This window comes from Telopea speciosissima, chromosome 1 (assembly GCF_018873765.1).
Source record: "Telopea speciosissima isolate NSW1024214 ecotype Mountain lineage chromosome 1, Tspe_v1, whole genome shotgun sequence".
Lineage (NCBI taxonomy): Eukaryota > Viridiplantae > Streptophyta > Magnoliopsida > Proteales > Proteaceae > Telopea > Telopea speciosissima.
Genome location: NC_057916.1, coordinates 56,869,360 through 56,885,773, shown reverse-complemented (window position 1 = coordinate 56,885,773; position 16,414 = coordinate 56,869,360). Strand labels below are relative to the sequence as shown.

The 16,414-nt window shown below is 38.5% G+C and overlaps 1 protein-coding gene across 2 annotated transcripts in view; it reads left to right on the top strand.

The window, feature by feature from the left end:
• LOC122643944 (mediator of RNA polymerase II transcription subunit 25) overlaps nt 1-16,414 on the top strand; it is a 93,842-nt gene that overhangs the window by 67,615 nt on the left and 9,813 nt on the right. For both annotated transcript variants that reach the window (XM_043837531.1, XM_043837523.1), the window contains 5 exons: nt 3,575-3,782; nt 6,014-6,081; nt 6,207-7,046; nt 9,013-9,066; nt 10,705-10,733. In XM_043837531.1, coding sequence (XP_043693466.1) covers nt 3,575-3,782; nt 6,014-6,081; nt 6,207-7,046; nt 9,013-9,066; nt 10,705-10,733 — 1,199 coding nt within the window. The remainder of the gene's footprint in view (nt 1-3,574; nt 3,783-6,013; nt 6,082-6,206; nt 7,047-9,012; nt 9,067-10,704; nt 10,734-16,414) is intronic.

The window sequence follows — 16,414 nt, the reverse complement described above, 5'->3', positions numbered from 1 at the left end:
TCCCCCATTAGGAACTTTATGATATTTGTTTCCAGCCTTAGTCAAGGGTTGTAATAAAGATGGATTCTATTATGAGGCTTGTGTTCTGGCCAAACAGACGCGTCTAACTTATTCTAGTTCTAATAAAAGAAGTTCTTCTCTTTTCCATGTGGTTCATTCTGATGTTTTGGGTCCTAGTCGTAAGACTTCAATTTCTGGACATTGTTGGTTTGTGTCATTTATAGATTGTCACTCTAGAAACACATGGATATACTTTTTGCACACGAAAAGTGAGGTCTTTTCCTGTTTTCAGCATTTCCATAAGATGATCCAAACTCAATTCCAGGCCACTCTCAAGGTTTTGAGAAGTGACAATGGAACAAAGTATAAAGAGGGTCACTTCCAAAAATATCTTGCTGACCATGGAATTCTTCACCAGACTAATTGTGTTGATACCCCAGCCCAAAATGGTGTGGTTGAAAAGAAGAACCGTCACTTACTAGAGGTGGCCAGAGCATTAATGTTTGCTCAACATGTTCTCTCCCAATATTGGGGAGATGTTGTTCTCACTGCAGCCTATCTCTCATTAATCGATTGCCTACTAGGGTCCTTGACTCCCGTAGTCCGGCTGAAGTTTTACTTGGGAATTCATCCTTTATGGTTTCACCCAAGGTGTTTGGCTGTGTGTGTTATGCTAGGGATACCACGTCCCTTGGCAAACTTGAACCCATGGATTGCGGTGTATTTTTTTGGGTTATTCCCCAACCCAGAAGGGTTATAAGTGTTATCATCCCTCTTCCCGTCGTACTCTAGTCAGTATGGATGTTACCTTTCATGAAGGCCTTTCTTATTATTCTTCACCACCTCTTCAGGGGGAGAGTTATAGTGAAGATGTAGATGTGTTTCCTTCCCTTGGGCCCTACTATTCTTGAAATTCCATCTCCTTTGGCTGTTGCTCCATCTCCTTTGGCTGGTTCTCCTACACCTTTAGATAATCCTATATAAGGGGAGACTATGGAAAATGGTGATGGTGAAGCTCCTACTCAGGGGGAGTTGACTCCAATTCAGAGAACCATTGATAAATTTCAGAAGAGGATTGACGACTCCAACATTTTAACATATCAAAAAAGATGTTCTAGAAAAGGACAGCCTCAATTCACCGTAGCTCCAGTACCCATCCAGTTGCCGACTTTGGATCCAGATCCTACTTCTCCTGGTAAGATTTCTTCTTCCGACCTACCTATTGCTCATCACAAAGGTACTAGGACTTGCACTCAGCATCCCATTTCCCGCTTTGTTTCTTATAGTTCTCTTTCTCCATCTTTTCGTGCATTTGTGTCCTCTCTTTCTTCTGTTTCCATTCCTAAAACTTGGCAGGAAGCTTATACAGATGGAAAGTGGAAGGCAACAATGTTGGAAGAAATGAGAGCATTGAAAAAAAATGATCCTTGGGATCTTGTAGATCTTCCTTTAGGGAAACAACTAATGGGATGTAAATGGGTGGTTGTGGTCAAACAGAAGGTTGATGGGACTGTGGATCGATATAAGGCACGCCTGGTTGCAAAGGGCTTTACCCAAACTTATGGAGTTGATTATCAGGAGACCTTTGCACCAGTGGCTAAACTCAATATTGTAACAGTGTTATTGTCCTATGCTGTAAATCTTGGGTGGGATCTTCAGCAGTTGGATGTGAAGAATGCCTTCCTCCATGGAGAGCTAGAGGAAGAGGTATATATGGATATTCCACTAGGCTTCTCTGATGATAAGACCAAGGGCAAGGCCTATAAATTGAAGCGTGCTCTTTATGGGTTGAAGCAGTCACCTAGAGCTTGGTTCGGCAGGTTTCACAAGACTATGGTTTCAGTGGGATATAAGCAAAACAATGCTGATCATACACTGTTCATCAAACGAGTTGGTGATAAGGTAACTATTCTCATAGTCTATGCTGATGATATTGTGGTAACCGGAGATGATGGTGATGAGATCAAGAAATTGAAGCACTTCCTTGGCCGGGAGTTTGAAATAAAGGATCTGGGAATTCTAAAATATTTTCTAGGGATAGAAGTTGCTCGATCTTCAAAGGGCATCTTCCTTTCTCAAAGGAAATATATCCTAGATCTGTTGTCCGAAACAGGGATGTTAGGGTGTCATCCCACAGATACTCTCATGAAAGCTACTGCAAGGCTTAAGGAGAAAGAAGGTGAACCAGTTGACAAAGGTCGCTATCAGCGATTGGTTGGCAAGCTAATCTACCTCTCTCATACACGATCAGATATAGCTGTTGCAGTTAGTCTAGTGAGCCAATTTATACATAATCCTTATTCCTCTCATATGGAGGCAGTTATTCGCATTCTTCGGTATTTGAAGTCTGCTCTTGGAAAAGGAATACTTTTATCTCTCAATGGCCATTTGAAAGTTGAAGCTTACACTGATGTTGATTGGGATGGCTCTACAGACAAGAAATCCATCTCTAGATATTGTTTTTTTATGGGTTGGAATCTTGTCACATGGCGTAGCAAGAAGCAAAATGTTGTGACAAGATCCAGTGCTGAAGCTGAATTCCGTGCTATGGCACAAGGAATTTGTGAGTTGTTATGGCTTAAAGGATTGTTGCAAGACATTGGAGTTGCTGTCCATCTTCCCATGATGCTGTATTGTGACAACAAGGCTGCCACTAGTATCGCTCATAACCCTGTTCAACATGATCGTACCAAGCATGTTGAAGCTTTTCATTAAGGAGAAGATTGAAGCTGGACTCATTTGTGTTCCCTTTGTGAAGTCTGCTGACCAGTTAGCCGATGTGTTCACTAAAGGGTTGAGTAGCAAAGTTTTCTGTCCTGTTTTAGTCAAGTTGGGCATGTGTGACATATATGCACCAACTTGAGGGGGAGTGTTGGTTGTATGGGACAGAATACCGTGGGGGTATCCTAGTCTTTTTCCCTTTTTATTTTGCTATGTATTGAGTTGGTTATATGAAGGACAATTCTGTCCATGCAATTGTCTTTTAATATTATAAATACATTGCTTGGGATCAGCCTTTGATTATCTAAGCCTTATTCCCTAATCCAGATCTTTTAACATATCCCTTTTTGGTCCCAAACCATAGTTAGCGAATTCACAAGTAGTTCAGAAAAAAAAAAATTCAGAGTGAATCCTATTTGTTCGGAAAAAAGATTGCAATTTTTTGAGAGTCTATGAATAATTGGGGAAACAATTGTTCTGGGTGCAAAAGTTAATTCGGTCGTTGTGAATAATTTGTGAGTGACTAGGGAGCTGAACAATTAGGCTCAAGTGTATTTATCAATGCAATATGATATAATTATGCCAGTAATGACCTAATATGAGAAAATAACATATAATAAACAAAGTATAGGATATAATATAAGCATATTTGCCCAGACTGCTTATGTATGGACCCTAATTTTTGTTACTGTTTGAAGCCCAAAATGCTTGTCATGTTATTCCCAACCTGATGCTTTAAGTCTGCTACATTCTTGAGGATTTATATTTTTACTTATTTTATTTTAAGCTTTTACCACCACCTTTTTGTCATTAAAAGTTGGGCATGCTGCTGACTTCACTACTCCCAATGTAGGGAAAGCGTAATCCACGGGCAGCAGATCCATCTGTCGATAATGTTAAAAATCCTTATTTTCTTGTTCTGCTGGCGGAGAGTTTCATGGAGGCTCGAGCTGCTCTAAGTCGCCCTGGAATAACAAATTTAGCATCAAATCAAAGTCCAGTAAAAATGGATACATCTTCAATTCCTGCAGTTTCAGGTCCTTCAACCCCAGCCCCTTCAGGTGGTTTCATATGTTCAATGACTTGTTTTCTTCTTCATTATGTTGCAGATGGCTAGATGGGCAGTAACCCTTAATGCCTTTCATGGAATATCTATTTATTATTTCTTAAGGCATCTGAGTCTGATGGCTTCATCTTCAGTGTCTCCAGATTGGGTCAGGCATTCTTGGGTTCCTCCCCCCACCCCCACCCCCCCCCCCCCTTAACAACCTCATCAAGCTTATCACGGATGGAAGCTCTATTGCTAATCTGGGTTCAGCTAGGAGTGGAGGGGTGTCTAGAAACCACAATTAGGGTGTAATGTAAGATCAGTTTAAATATTAACAGTAGGCATAGAAACGCCACACAAGACTAAACGGACATATTGGCTAGTAGAACCAGAGAGAAATTAACCAGAAAACTACACAGTTAACAGATTTAGTAACTCATCCTTCAGATGGAGCTGATAGTCCATTGAAGGCAGGCCTGGAATGGGTGAACAACTCAAAAACTCAGTCCCAACCAATGGTTAGATGCTTAGTTATCAAAGTGTCTCAGACTTGGAAACTAAAATTCAGATTTAGAAACTCACTGATACAACCAAACCTGACCAATGGATTGAACCAGATTACAATCGAAGGAGGGTCATTAATAGAGTAATACATAGCAGAATTTGGGCTGCATTGGATGGTCTGATCTGGAGTTGCAAGTCCATGAACTATTCTGCAGAAAAACTCCAATGACAGAGAACCACAGGTACTGGAGAGTGATATCAAGGCCATGTCACCTACTAGATCATGATGGAAGGATCTTTAACAGTTGCAGCACCATTAACAGTACCTTCGATTGTCTCCTTTGATGTCTGAAATCTCTGCTTAACCAAGATATAGAAAGTAGGCTCGAATGGAAGAATGGGGAAGAAGAAGGGATAGGAAGGGAGGAGCCTCTCACCCATGGCCCGTAACTCTCTCACAGCGCAACTAAATCACTCAGCAACAGCACAAGGCTTCTTTTTCTTTTCTCAAATCGTTGGGGACTGTAGAGAACCTGTTGTTTTATTTATAGCTTCCAAATACCCCTTTCTTGTGTGGGAGGGATTCCACTTACAGATAGCAAACCAAATAATTTGGAAACTATCCCAATCTAGATTACAACTCAAAATATCAACTAAATACTAAATAAAGTCCAACCATTAACTACTTAACAAGGATAAAACTAACAACTAATTAGAAACTAACAAAATAAATAGTGATTAAAATGTCTTCTCAATATGAATGACAGCTCGATATCTCTTGGAAGAAGCCTCCACGCAATCAATAATGGGACCCACAAATATGGTATACTCAAACTCCTCCATGCATGGGCTTTATGGGCCCCACAAATATGGCTCAAAATCTCTGCTGGTCTATTCATAGCAGGCCCGGATTTCTGGGCTTGAATAATCATAATTTGGCCCACAAATACTGGATCAATGGGCTATATTGAGCAGAATATATCTTGACCCATTTGAATCAAATAAGGGCCTGTTTGACTAGCCCTACACTGCATCAGGGTGACTTTTATTGGTCTTTTCTGGCCCTACTAGGATACCTGTTACCAGTCCTTAGCAATGTATGTCGGTGTTTAGAAATCATGATTGAGTGATTTTTTATTGGTGTTTTCTGGCCCTATTGACATAGTTGTTACTAGTCCTAAGCTATGCTCGTGGACATGCATAGCTTAGGACTAGTAACAAGTATGGCTGAATAGAGTTGATCGAAGAAAGAAGATCCATGTAGCCGATCCCATTTAGTTGGGATAACTCTGACTGGAGTTGCACTCGATCACAACAGAGTTAAAGGCAATTATTCAAGGCTTACGGATTGGATGGAGGAATGTCATTTTTTAAGGTGTTTCAAAGCTGGTGATTCACTGGCTTCATATAGGGTGAAAGGGCCTTGGTGGTATCTTTCCCATATGGAAAGGCTCGGGCTTTGAATTCTCAAGTGGAGCTCTCAATCATAGCAAGAATGAGATCAGCTAACTTTGTCCGATGAGCTTCCTAAGGGTGGTGTTGATAGGCAGTCCCTGTATTTGGGTTCATCCCCAGTTATGTGTCTCTTGCTGATTTTTAGCCCTTGACCGCTTCTTGTTGTATTCTACTGTTGGATCATTTTCTTTGGCTTGGTAAAAGAATTTGGTTACTTGAACTTAAAAAAAAGTAAATATTCCTGGCCGAATGCTTGTTACGTACATCTTATTCTTTTCTTTTCAGTTAATGGATCACTAATGAACCGTCAACCACTTCCTGTTGGGAATATTCCCACTGCAACTGTAAAAGTGGTAAGAGTATATCCTTGATTTTGTTTTCAGTTGAGTTTCTGATAAGGGGAAAAGAGTTTATTGGTCCAAGTTCATTGGATTTCAAACTTAAAATGAATGGTCAAACTCATATAGTTTTTCTTCAGGAGCCAAACACTGCAACTACCATGGTGCCGGGACCTGCTTTTTCACATATTCCCTCTGTTTCTCAAGGTGTTCCAAGCTTGCAGACTTCTTCGCCGTCTTCCACTTCTCAAGAGGTTATTGCAAATGGCAGCGACAGTGTTCAGGAATTCAAACCTATGGTTACTGGCATTTCACAACCGCTACGTCCTGTGGGTCCTGCTGCAGCAAACGTGAGCATTCTTAACAACCTCTCTCAAGCAAGACAGGTCATGAATTCTGCCTCTCTAACTGGAGGAAGTTCCATAGGACTACCAACAATTGGGGGAAATCCAATGGCTGTGCATATGTCAAACATGATATCCAGTGGGATGGCATCATCTGCTTTACCGGCTGCTCAAAATGTATTCTCATCTGGGCAATCAGGTATCACGTCATTAACTGGATCTGGGGCATTAATGGGAACTGCACAGGTTGCACAGAATGCAGCCCTTGGTTCATTTACTTCAGCAAATTCAAATATATCTGGAAACTCAAACCTAGGCATTTCACAACCGTTGACTAATCTTCAAGGCGCTGTTAGCATGGGTCAATCAGTACCTAGCCTGAACCAAGGAAATTCTTCAGGAACACAAATGGGACAAAATGGAATTGGCATGAACCAAAACATAATGAACAGCATGGGTCCCTCGGGTGTTTCATCTGGAGCTGGTACGATGATTCCCACTCCTGGAATGACTTCGCAAGTACAGAGTGGGATACAGACTATTGGTGCGGTGAATAATTCTGCGGCTAACATGCCTTTGCCCCAACAAACATCAGGTGCCCAGCCATCACAAACCAAATATGTAAAAGTATGGGAGGTAAGTGTCGTATTCTTCCATGCTTTTAATCATTAGATTGCTTATTAAATAAACTGCAAATTGCAATCTCTTGTACCCCATATATAAGCATAATTGTATATATTACGTACAATTAATGTGATATATTGTTTTCTTTTCTTTTCCTTTTTCTTGGTGAGAAATTTTGGATTTTATATTTTGTTTTTGAAGTTCTTTGCTATTGGAATATATGGAGTAGATCAAAGAATTAAGTATTAACACTTATCATTTGATAGTTGATACAGCTTGATATGGTTTGGTTTTGACTTAACTGGTGCCATACTGCCATAGTTGTCAAGGCAACTGGGTGACCTGGTAAACCCAGGTCTTAGAGGGGCGCTTAGGCGATAAGGTTTCCTAAGTGTACTGTATATATAATATAGCAATGATAACTATTTAATTATGCTTATATGAAACATATAAGACATTAATGCAATAAGATATAATTATGCTTGTAATGACCTAATATGAGAAAGCCAACATATAATAAAGAAAACATAGTATATATAATCTAACCATATTCGTAAAAAAAATAAAAAAAAAAGCAATAAACATAATTCAACATAAACTTGTGAAGTGTAAAAAAACTGATATAATATGAGGCATGCTGTCACGAGGCCACAAGGCATCCAAGGTGGTCGCCTTTCTTGCATCAAACAAGGTGTGCTTTCACCTTCGACCCAATAAGGCATCTGGACACCTAGATGATGCCTTGACAACTAACTGTTGCTTTATTGGTAGGGTTTCTTAAATATCCAGCTCTGTCCAATTCATATAGGCTGTTTTTCTATGTTGTTGTTCAATACTAACTGATAAATTCTGAAAAGCTTGACACTAGGAAATTCAAGCTATATCTAACATTCCATCTCTATGGCAGGAAGGAGAAAATACATAATTTCAGCTTTTATCTTAATCTCTATTGGGGAGAATGATGAATTAAACCAGCTGGGTAACCAAAAAGATAAAATAAAACCCCAGCTGCAACTTAGCTTTTATGAGAAACATGGATCTTAACCAGCTAGTTACCAAATGCACTAATAATAATAAGTTTCAGCTGTATCTGATCACAGTATGGGAAGTGATAACAACCATTACAAAACATGGTTGTGCTCATTAAAAAATATTCCAAAATGGTCATTGTACTTCATAATGTGTAGTGCATATCTTTGTGTTGCATTAATTCTGATCATTTAAGATTGGAATGAATGGTCACGGGTCAAGTCTCTGGAAACAGTCTCTCTGCAAAGCAGGGGTAAGGCTACGTACATTATGACCCTCCCCAGACCCGCAGTGATGGGAGCCTCGTGCACTGGGTACGCCTTTTTTTTTTAAGATTTGAATGAATGTTATTTAATTTTAAATATTTTTAGGATTTGTATGTGTTCCTGAAGCTTATCTATGCAAAACTCTATTCTTTGGCAGATCCATACAGATTAATAATAAGTATCTTATTTGACATACCGCTACCACTATGATAGTTTAATCCTTGTCTTTATTCTGTACCAATACAGATGATACTTTCTGTATTTATTCCTATTGAACTTTTGGTTTCCCTCTTAAGTAGTTTATTGGGTTGCATAAATATATATGTCTAACCTTGGTTAGTATTTTATTGGGCTGGAGGATGTACCATATTTCATTATTTTTAATTTTTAATTTTTTAATTTTTTATGTTTCTTAAGTGCATCCATGTGTTTCCATGATACGTTATTGACTCGATGATTTTCTCCATGTACCCTTCAATCCCGCTATTCATTCCCTGGAGTACATTTAAACTTAATTATTTCTAACTTTGTAGCAGTAGTAGCAGTTGTTCTTTTGTCTCTTTCATCCTCTAAGGTTCATTTTAGTTAGATTTTCATGTCAGTTAAACAGGTAATTTCAACTTCTTATTTTTAATATTTTCTGGAAGTATTGATTTGCCAATATGATCTCTCTTCCCATGCAGGGAGCATTATCTGGACAGAGGCAAGGACAACCCGTATTTATCACTAAACTTGAAGTATGTTTTCACGGATATTATCAAGTTATTGTGTTCTAGGATCCGTGCAAAAAAGTTTGGGCAAAGTTTTTACAATATCAGCTGCCAATCTGATGCACCAACCCTCCTTGATTCGGGCTTGGGACCGGCGGCATAGAACACTAGCAAAGTTATCATATTGGATAACCAATTTGGTTTTATGCCAGGAAGTTCAACCACAAAAGCTATTTTTTTGCTTAGGAAACTAATGAAATGATTTAGAGAATGTAAGAAGGATCTCCATATGGCCTTTAACTCTTTATTGACTTAAAAAAAGCTTATGACAGAGTCCCTAAAGAGTTAATTTGGCAACTGTTAAAGAAAATTGTTTTGAGTATATATGTGACATAGTTAATGATATGTATAATGATGTAGTGACTAGTGTAAGAACTGTGGGGGGGGGGTAATGAATTCCCAATTACAATTGGATTACATCAAGAATCAGCCTTAAGCTCATATTCGTTTGCGCTTTTCATAGACAAGCTGAGTAGAGACATTCAAATTAGATCCCTTGGCATATACTTTTTGTTGATGATATTGTTTTGGTAATTGAAACAAAAGCAGGCATAAATACAGAGTTGGAACTATGGAGATCAACTTTGGAATCAAAACGTTTTAAAATAAGTTGAACAAAAATAAAGTATATGGTCTGTAACTGTAGTAACAATAGAACTGGAAGTAAAGTGGTGAAAATTGATGATAAAGAGATACCACAAAGTGAAAATTTTAGGTACCTAAGTTCAATCATAAATAAAGAGGGAGAAATAGAGGAGGGATCAAGTGGAGTGGTGTGTTCGGAATATTATTTAATCGACGTATTCCTTTAAACTCAAAAGGAAAATTTATAGGACAGTTAAATGATCAACATTGCTGTATGAAGCTGAGTGTTGGGCAGTGAAGAAACAACATATAAACAAACTTAATGTAGCTGAAATTAAGATGTTGAGATGGATGAGGGTAAAACTAGAAAAGATAAAATAAGAAATGAACAAATTAGAGCTAATTTAGCTCCAATACATGATAAGTTGTGAGAAAGTCATTTGAGGTGGCATGGACATGGGCAACGGAGGCCTTTGAATGCTCCAGTACAGAGGGTTGATTTGATTCAGATTGAAGGAGCTAAAAGAGCCAGGGGGAGGCTTAAAATGACTCTAGAAGAAGTGGTGAGGAACGAAATGCATAGCTTTAGAGTAGTAACGAGTATGGCTTTGAATAGAGCTGAGTGGAGAAAATGGATCCATGTAGCGGACCTCATGTAGTTAGGATAAGGCTGAGTTGAGTTGTATCAAGTTTATTGTGTTATGAGCTGTGTTGACAAAACTTTTCACATTTTTCTTTGCGTGGAAATGATTTGATACTGTGGACACATGTTTATCCGAAAAATACAACACTGAACAAATTCAATTGTTTTGTTCCCATGGTTTACCTTTAATACTGTGAGGACATCACCTTTGAAGTCAGTTTTTGACCACAGTGCTGATGGACTCTTCTAATGTTCTGATTATAACAGAGAAACTGATAGCTTGTTTACCTTCAGAAATTTGAGAAGATCTAACTAAAATTTTAAATATTTAATTTATCTGCTATTCAGAGACCTAAGATATTCTTTTTTTGTGACAGGGCTACAGGAATGCAACAGCATCTGAGAAGTAAGTCTTTGTGGCTTTTTAGCAACTTCATGTTATTCGTAGGAAAAAATAAAGAAGAAAGATCAGTAGTGTTTCTGAGCACTTTCTGGTGATTAAATGAAGAAAACAATCCAGGATAGTTTTAACTTTTAATTATACCTATATTTTAGAACTGTTTAATATAATTTTTGAAGAAAAACATACTAACACTTGCAATGACTATGCTGATTTACTTGCAAAGTCTCAATAAATGAATACTCGTTGATTAATGTGGAGTTCTTCAATGGGACTGGCTACACTTTTTGAAGGTGCATATTAAGCTCGTAAGGCGATTTGATGGGGAGTTCTTAATTTCAGAAACTGTTAGATTTTTTTTTTTTTGTTGAAACATTTAGTTTTAGCATAGTTGTCATGGCGTCTAGGCGACCCAAGGCGTTGGATGGGACCTGGACGTCATGGCGACACCTACAAGCTGCCTAGGCAATGTGTTGGTAACTATGACTTTTAGTGTCTTCTGATCACCTACCTCACTGGTAGTGGTAATGTGAAGCTCATTCACAAAGGACCTAGCCCCAGGCAGGATCTTCTTGAACAAAGTTTAATGCTGGTTTGGTCTACAAAAAGTGGGTAACAATTGATGAACTTGTAGCAGATCACACAATGAACTCGATTGAAATAGAAACAAAAAAGAAAATAGAAAATAGAGAAGAAGGATAGGATTGGATCGAGTATTCCACTCTCTCCCGTGTCGACCTCTCACTGTACCTGTCTCTCACAGGAGCTGTCTCTCAGAGCCATTAATGGCTTTAACCAAGCTCATTCTTTTTTCCAACTTGACTTTGGCTGTTTCAGCCCTTTTTTCTTTATTTAAATAGTAATCAATTACAACCGAAGTCTTCTCGGAATAAAATAAAAACCTAATAATAATCTAATTAACCAACAACTTAAGAATCCTAAAAATAGAAACTTCCTATTACATAAAAGCAACTCTATAAAAAAGAAAATTTTCTAGTCTAATAAAACCCCCCCCACGCAAAGTATAACTGTATCCTAAAACTTCTCCTAATCCAGATCATCTTGACAGCTGTTTTTGACTTGAAACGAAGGCCTCCATGCACAGCAATATTGCCTTTAGCTTGATCCTCACCAGCTGGCCATGGGGCCCACCAATCTGGTCATTATCTCCTCCTTTAACTGCTGGTCGATATCCTCCCAAATAGGTAAGCTCTATACTAATGGGTAGCACTTGATTATGGAAATATCTCCTTGAAATCAGCAAGCTAGATGGCCATAGGATCTGGAAAATATTTCTCCAAATAAAGCTGGTCAACCTGGAATTAATCCTCCTTCAAATCAGCAAGATCGATAGCTATATTCTTCCCCCAAATAAGGCTGGCCGATAGCTATCCTTAGGCAGAATCTAGGCTGGGAATCGGAATTAAATAATCCCATAATATGGGCCAGGTATGGCCAGTTTGAAACCAAATCAATGTACCAATTCTGCATCAAGCAGTCTTTATAGTAAGGACCCAACGAAGGATCATTAGAACCAGAGTCTCTTAGCGCCGTGGGGGTATTAACTAGGTGTTTTTGGATTTCACACATTGCAAGGGAATGCCACGTTGAAAGGTTGTCTTGTAGCTGAAAGGATTATTGCATCCTGGTTATGAAAACAATTATGTTTGCCAATGTAAGATGAACTTGATCATCAAAAAGATAATTTTGAGACAAATCATGTTGTGGTTTCATAACTTGATCACTGTTCAAAGCGACAACTTGATGTAGGCAAGTTGACAAAATCTGCGGTTAATGAGCTAACTGCTTGATGGAAAATCATGATACTGGAATCTCAGATGCAGAATAGATTAATTGATTGGCTAGAATGAAAGAAAAGAAGAGAAAGGACTGTTCATGTAGTGGTGTACTGGTGTATGGTGTATCGGGCTTCCAGAATAACAAAGAGTGAAAGAGCGAGGCAGAAGGTTCTTTGTGTGGACCACAAAGGAAGGTTTGTTGTATGGCCCACCTAGTTGTGCCGTTTACAAAGATGATATTGTAATTCTCACCTTTGGGTAGATAGGACAGTCTGGACAGGTCACATGCCCAAATTTCAGAACCAAATTCAATCATATTACCCCTCATGTTTTGGTGTTTTCTCTTGTATATTCTGCCATCCATTTTTCAACAGTTCGAATATTAAAGCTTTATGGGGATTCTCCATTAAATTTGTCCCATCCTGATTTTCATGGTGGCAGATATCAGGGCCATACGGGAAGCCGTTTGTATGCATAGTTCTAAAACTTGCCGAGTGCTGAGATCTCGGAAAACTCGAGAATCTCGACCTGGTCAATACGAGATCTCGTAAAAGTCTACATTGTTTCGGAAAACTCGACTGAAATTTCGGCAAGGTTTCGGTACTTTTGTACCGTCTCACTGAAATGGTCCAAAACACCTTATAAATAGGCAGCAACTCGACCCTCAGTTCGAAATTTCGAACAAAACTCGCCAGTTTTGTGGGTTTAGACCTAGAGAAGGGGGAAAAAGGTTGGATCTTATGTTTTTTTGCTACATCATCACTCAGTACTACTGTGATATACTACTCAATACCACTAGGATCAAGGTTTAAGTATCGGTATCGGGTATCGTATCGGAAGGGTGATTTCAAGCGACATATCGTACGCTACAGATATATGCATGGAATGGTCAAGATACACATGGAAATACACTTTTGGAGCAAAAAACAATGTAGATAAGCAATATATAATATGTATCATGCATAAACACTAAAATGGAGAACAACGTATAATGAGACAAGAGACTTTCATCGATTTGAGTACAAATCCTTGCAAATGATCAAGTTTGATGCATCAACAAACTTAGTTTTACTAAATCTATGGATTTATAGCAAAAAATAGGATTAAAAACCATGATTTAAACACAAAGATCAAGTTTTTCTGAAACCAACCTTTTTCTATGAAATCTCCTTCAATCTCTAATCTCAAAAACAAAATCATAGTTTGATAGTCACATGGCCCTTCAATGGCCGTATCAACATGTATCTGTTGGTATCAACCATTTTGGTATGTGTCGAGTTGTATCGGTTTGTATCAAGCCATATTGGCCGATACATACCGATACGTATCAATACTCTCACAGAACCTTTAAAGTACGTATCATAAGTACCAGTCCGTATCGGGCGATACAATACGATACGAACCGATACTTAAACCATGACTAGGATACACTACTGGGGATCTTTATTTTCAGCAAGTAAATAATTATTTTTAATTTCCATAATTATGAAAATTAGTAGGACTATGCACGTCGGCTCCATCGGACCATGAGTAGAGTCGATCCAGCACGTCATAGTTCATATCAGTAGGCAGTCACATACTCATAGTATTGTATTGTTGGGATGTGGAAGACTAGGTTTCTATGACTTATCTACTGTTCACTGTGCTTGGGTTGGGTGTATATGTAATATGCATTGTTCACACTTCATTGTACTTTGTAGTTTGTAGTAGAAACTTTAAGTCTTTAACTATTTCTTAAATAATTATTCAATGTGTCTTCATCCATTTTTGCATAATTTACTTGTTTTACTTGCTAATTATGTCTCATAGCACTCAAACAATGTGTAGAATAGGCAATATTACATTAAGAGTTCGACGATTACTGCCAACCAAGGGTGTAAATCCAAGCTACCAAATTGGGTACTTTTTTTAAAAAATTTGAAGAGAGAGGAAATAAAATAATGGAATTGATTGTATTAATGAGAGAAAGGCCCCTCTATTTATAATAGAGGGGAAGTTACAAATAATAGAAGCTAGGCGATGTGGGACTAAAACCCACATAGCCGACATAAGCTAATAACACTTAATAATATAAAAATACCCCCAAAATGACCAGAATACCCCCACGGTATTCTGGAGTACATACATTCTAACACTCCCCCTCACGCTAGATTATACAAATATGAAAGAAGGAAGATCCAGCGTGGACTAAAGAAAAAAACTCTCTCCATAACAATGCTAACACTCCCCCTCAAGTTGGCGCATACAAGGTAATAATGCCCAACTTGAATAAAATGGGAAAAATAAGTTGTAGCAAAATCCAACTCCAAAAGGAATGCAGCTCCCAAATAGACCTTCAAGAACTTGAAAAAAAATAGACCTTCAAACTTGGGCAGACTTGATCAATTGTTACCAATCTTCAACAATTATCCAAGGATGAATCTCTGACTGATAATCTTGAAGGTAAGTAACTAGGGCAGCAAGCAGATGAGTCAGGCAGCAATAAAGATCAAGCAGCGGAAACAACCAAACTGTAGGACCTCATATGGGTAGGCAATAACCAAACATCTTCAAAACGTTTAACACCAGCCTCCCCCTTACGGTAAACGTAACCCAATAACAAGGTAGATACTTATTGGCAATGATGAAACCTCTGACCTTCTATGTTTTGCACCAAGTGTCCCTGCATGTTCTGCTCTCTGCAATGGCTGTAGGTATACTGTATATAATCCCCCCCTCACGTGTAGTGCACGTGGACATAAGAGAGATTAGGTTAGAGATAGGGCAAAACATAACATTCCAGAATGGTTCAGTGGCTGCCAAGTGTAATGGAAAAAAAGAAGAAATGGTAAAGAAGAGAATACCATTAACTTCCAAGGGTGTTATCGGTAATGCCAAAGGTATGTTTTGGGAGGTGGTGAAGGAAAAACAGCAGTGGGATAATGGAGTAGGACTAACTTGGGTAACATAGAAAGCTCCAACCTTCTTCCATCAATCAAACAAACACTTTGAATGGAAACCTCTGCAAGGGAGAAACTCCTAACCCCAATATTCAGATCTGAAAAAGATACAAATCTGATTCGAAGTAAGGAAATGCTCCAATTGTCAAGGCTTGTTCAATCTTCAAACTGGGAGGAGCAATTGTGCAAAAGATTCCATGGTAGAAACTCCCACATGCTAGACAGTACTAAGAAGATATCCGGACAGCAATGAATGGAAGTAGCCTCAACAAAACTGGATCAGATCTGAATCTGTAACAATGCTAGTATGCAAGCTCCAAAGTATACCGGATATTAACCAGAAAGGCTCCACATGACCGAATAGTTTCGTAGGTTCAACCAAAAGATCGTGGAACACACTGTGGTAATCCCAAATAGACTGATCTCCAGGGTAGTAGATTCGAGTCTTCAATAACGAGAGAAATTCAATCTCCAATAAGAGGAAACACAGTCACAATTATAGGGCAGCAGTATTCCACATGAAGGTAGCAGTAACACATCAACCAGTCATGCTTACAGAAGCCAATCAATAACACCAGCCAGGTAGGTAGTGAAGCTCATAATAACCATCCAAATAAAATAAATAACCAGACAAATCCATAGGTAGTTGAAGCAGCCAGCCATATAGGAACAAGAAAAACAGCTTGATAATTGAAGAAACTAAGCCAACAGAATGAACTGGAATTTTTTTTACTAAAAAACCTGATGTAAGATGCTGAATAATGGGCTGTATACTCCTCTGATGTTGATAAAATTCTCCTAAAAAAATTAGCAACTGTAGACTGCCCTACCCCTTAGATCGATTATAGCCAGGGTTTTGTAAAAAACCCTGAAAGTGAATATCGATTGTAGGGAAGGGGTCTTCAACAAAGGTGAGGCTGACATGTCAAAGGTGCTTGCTTATTGTAAT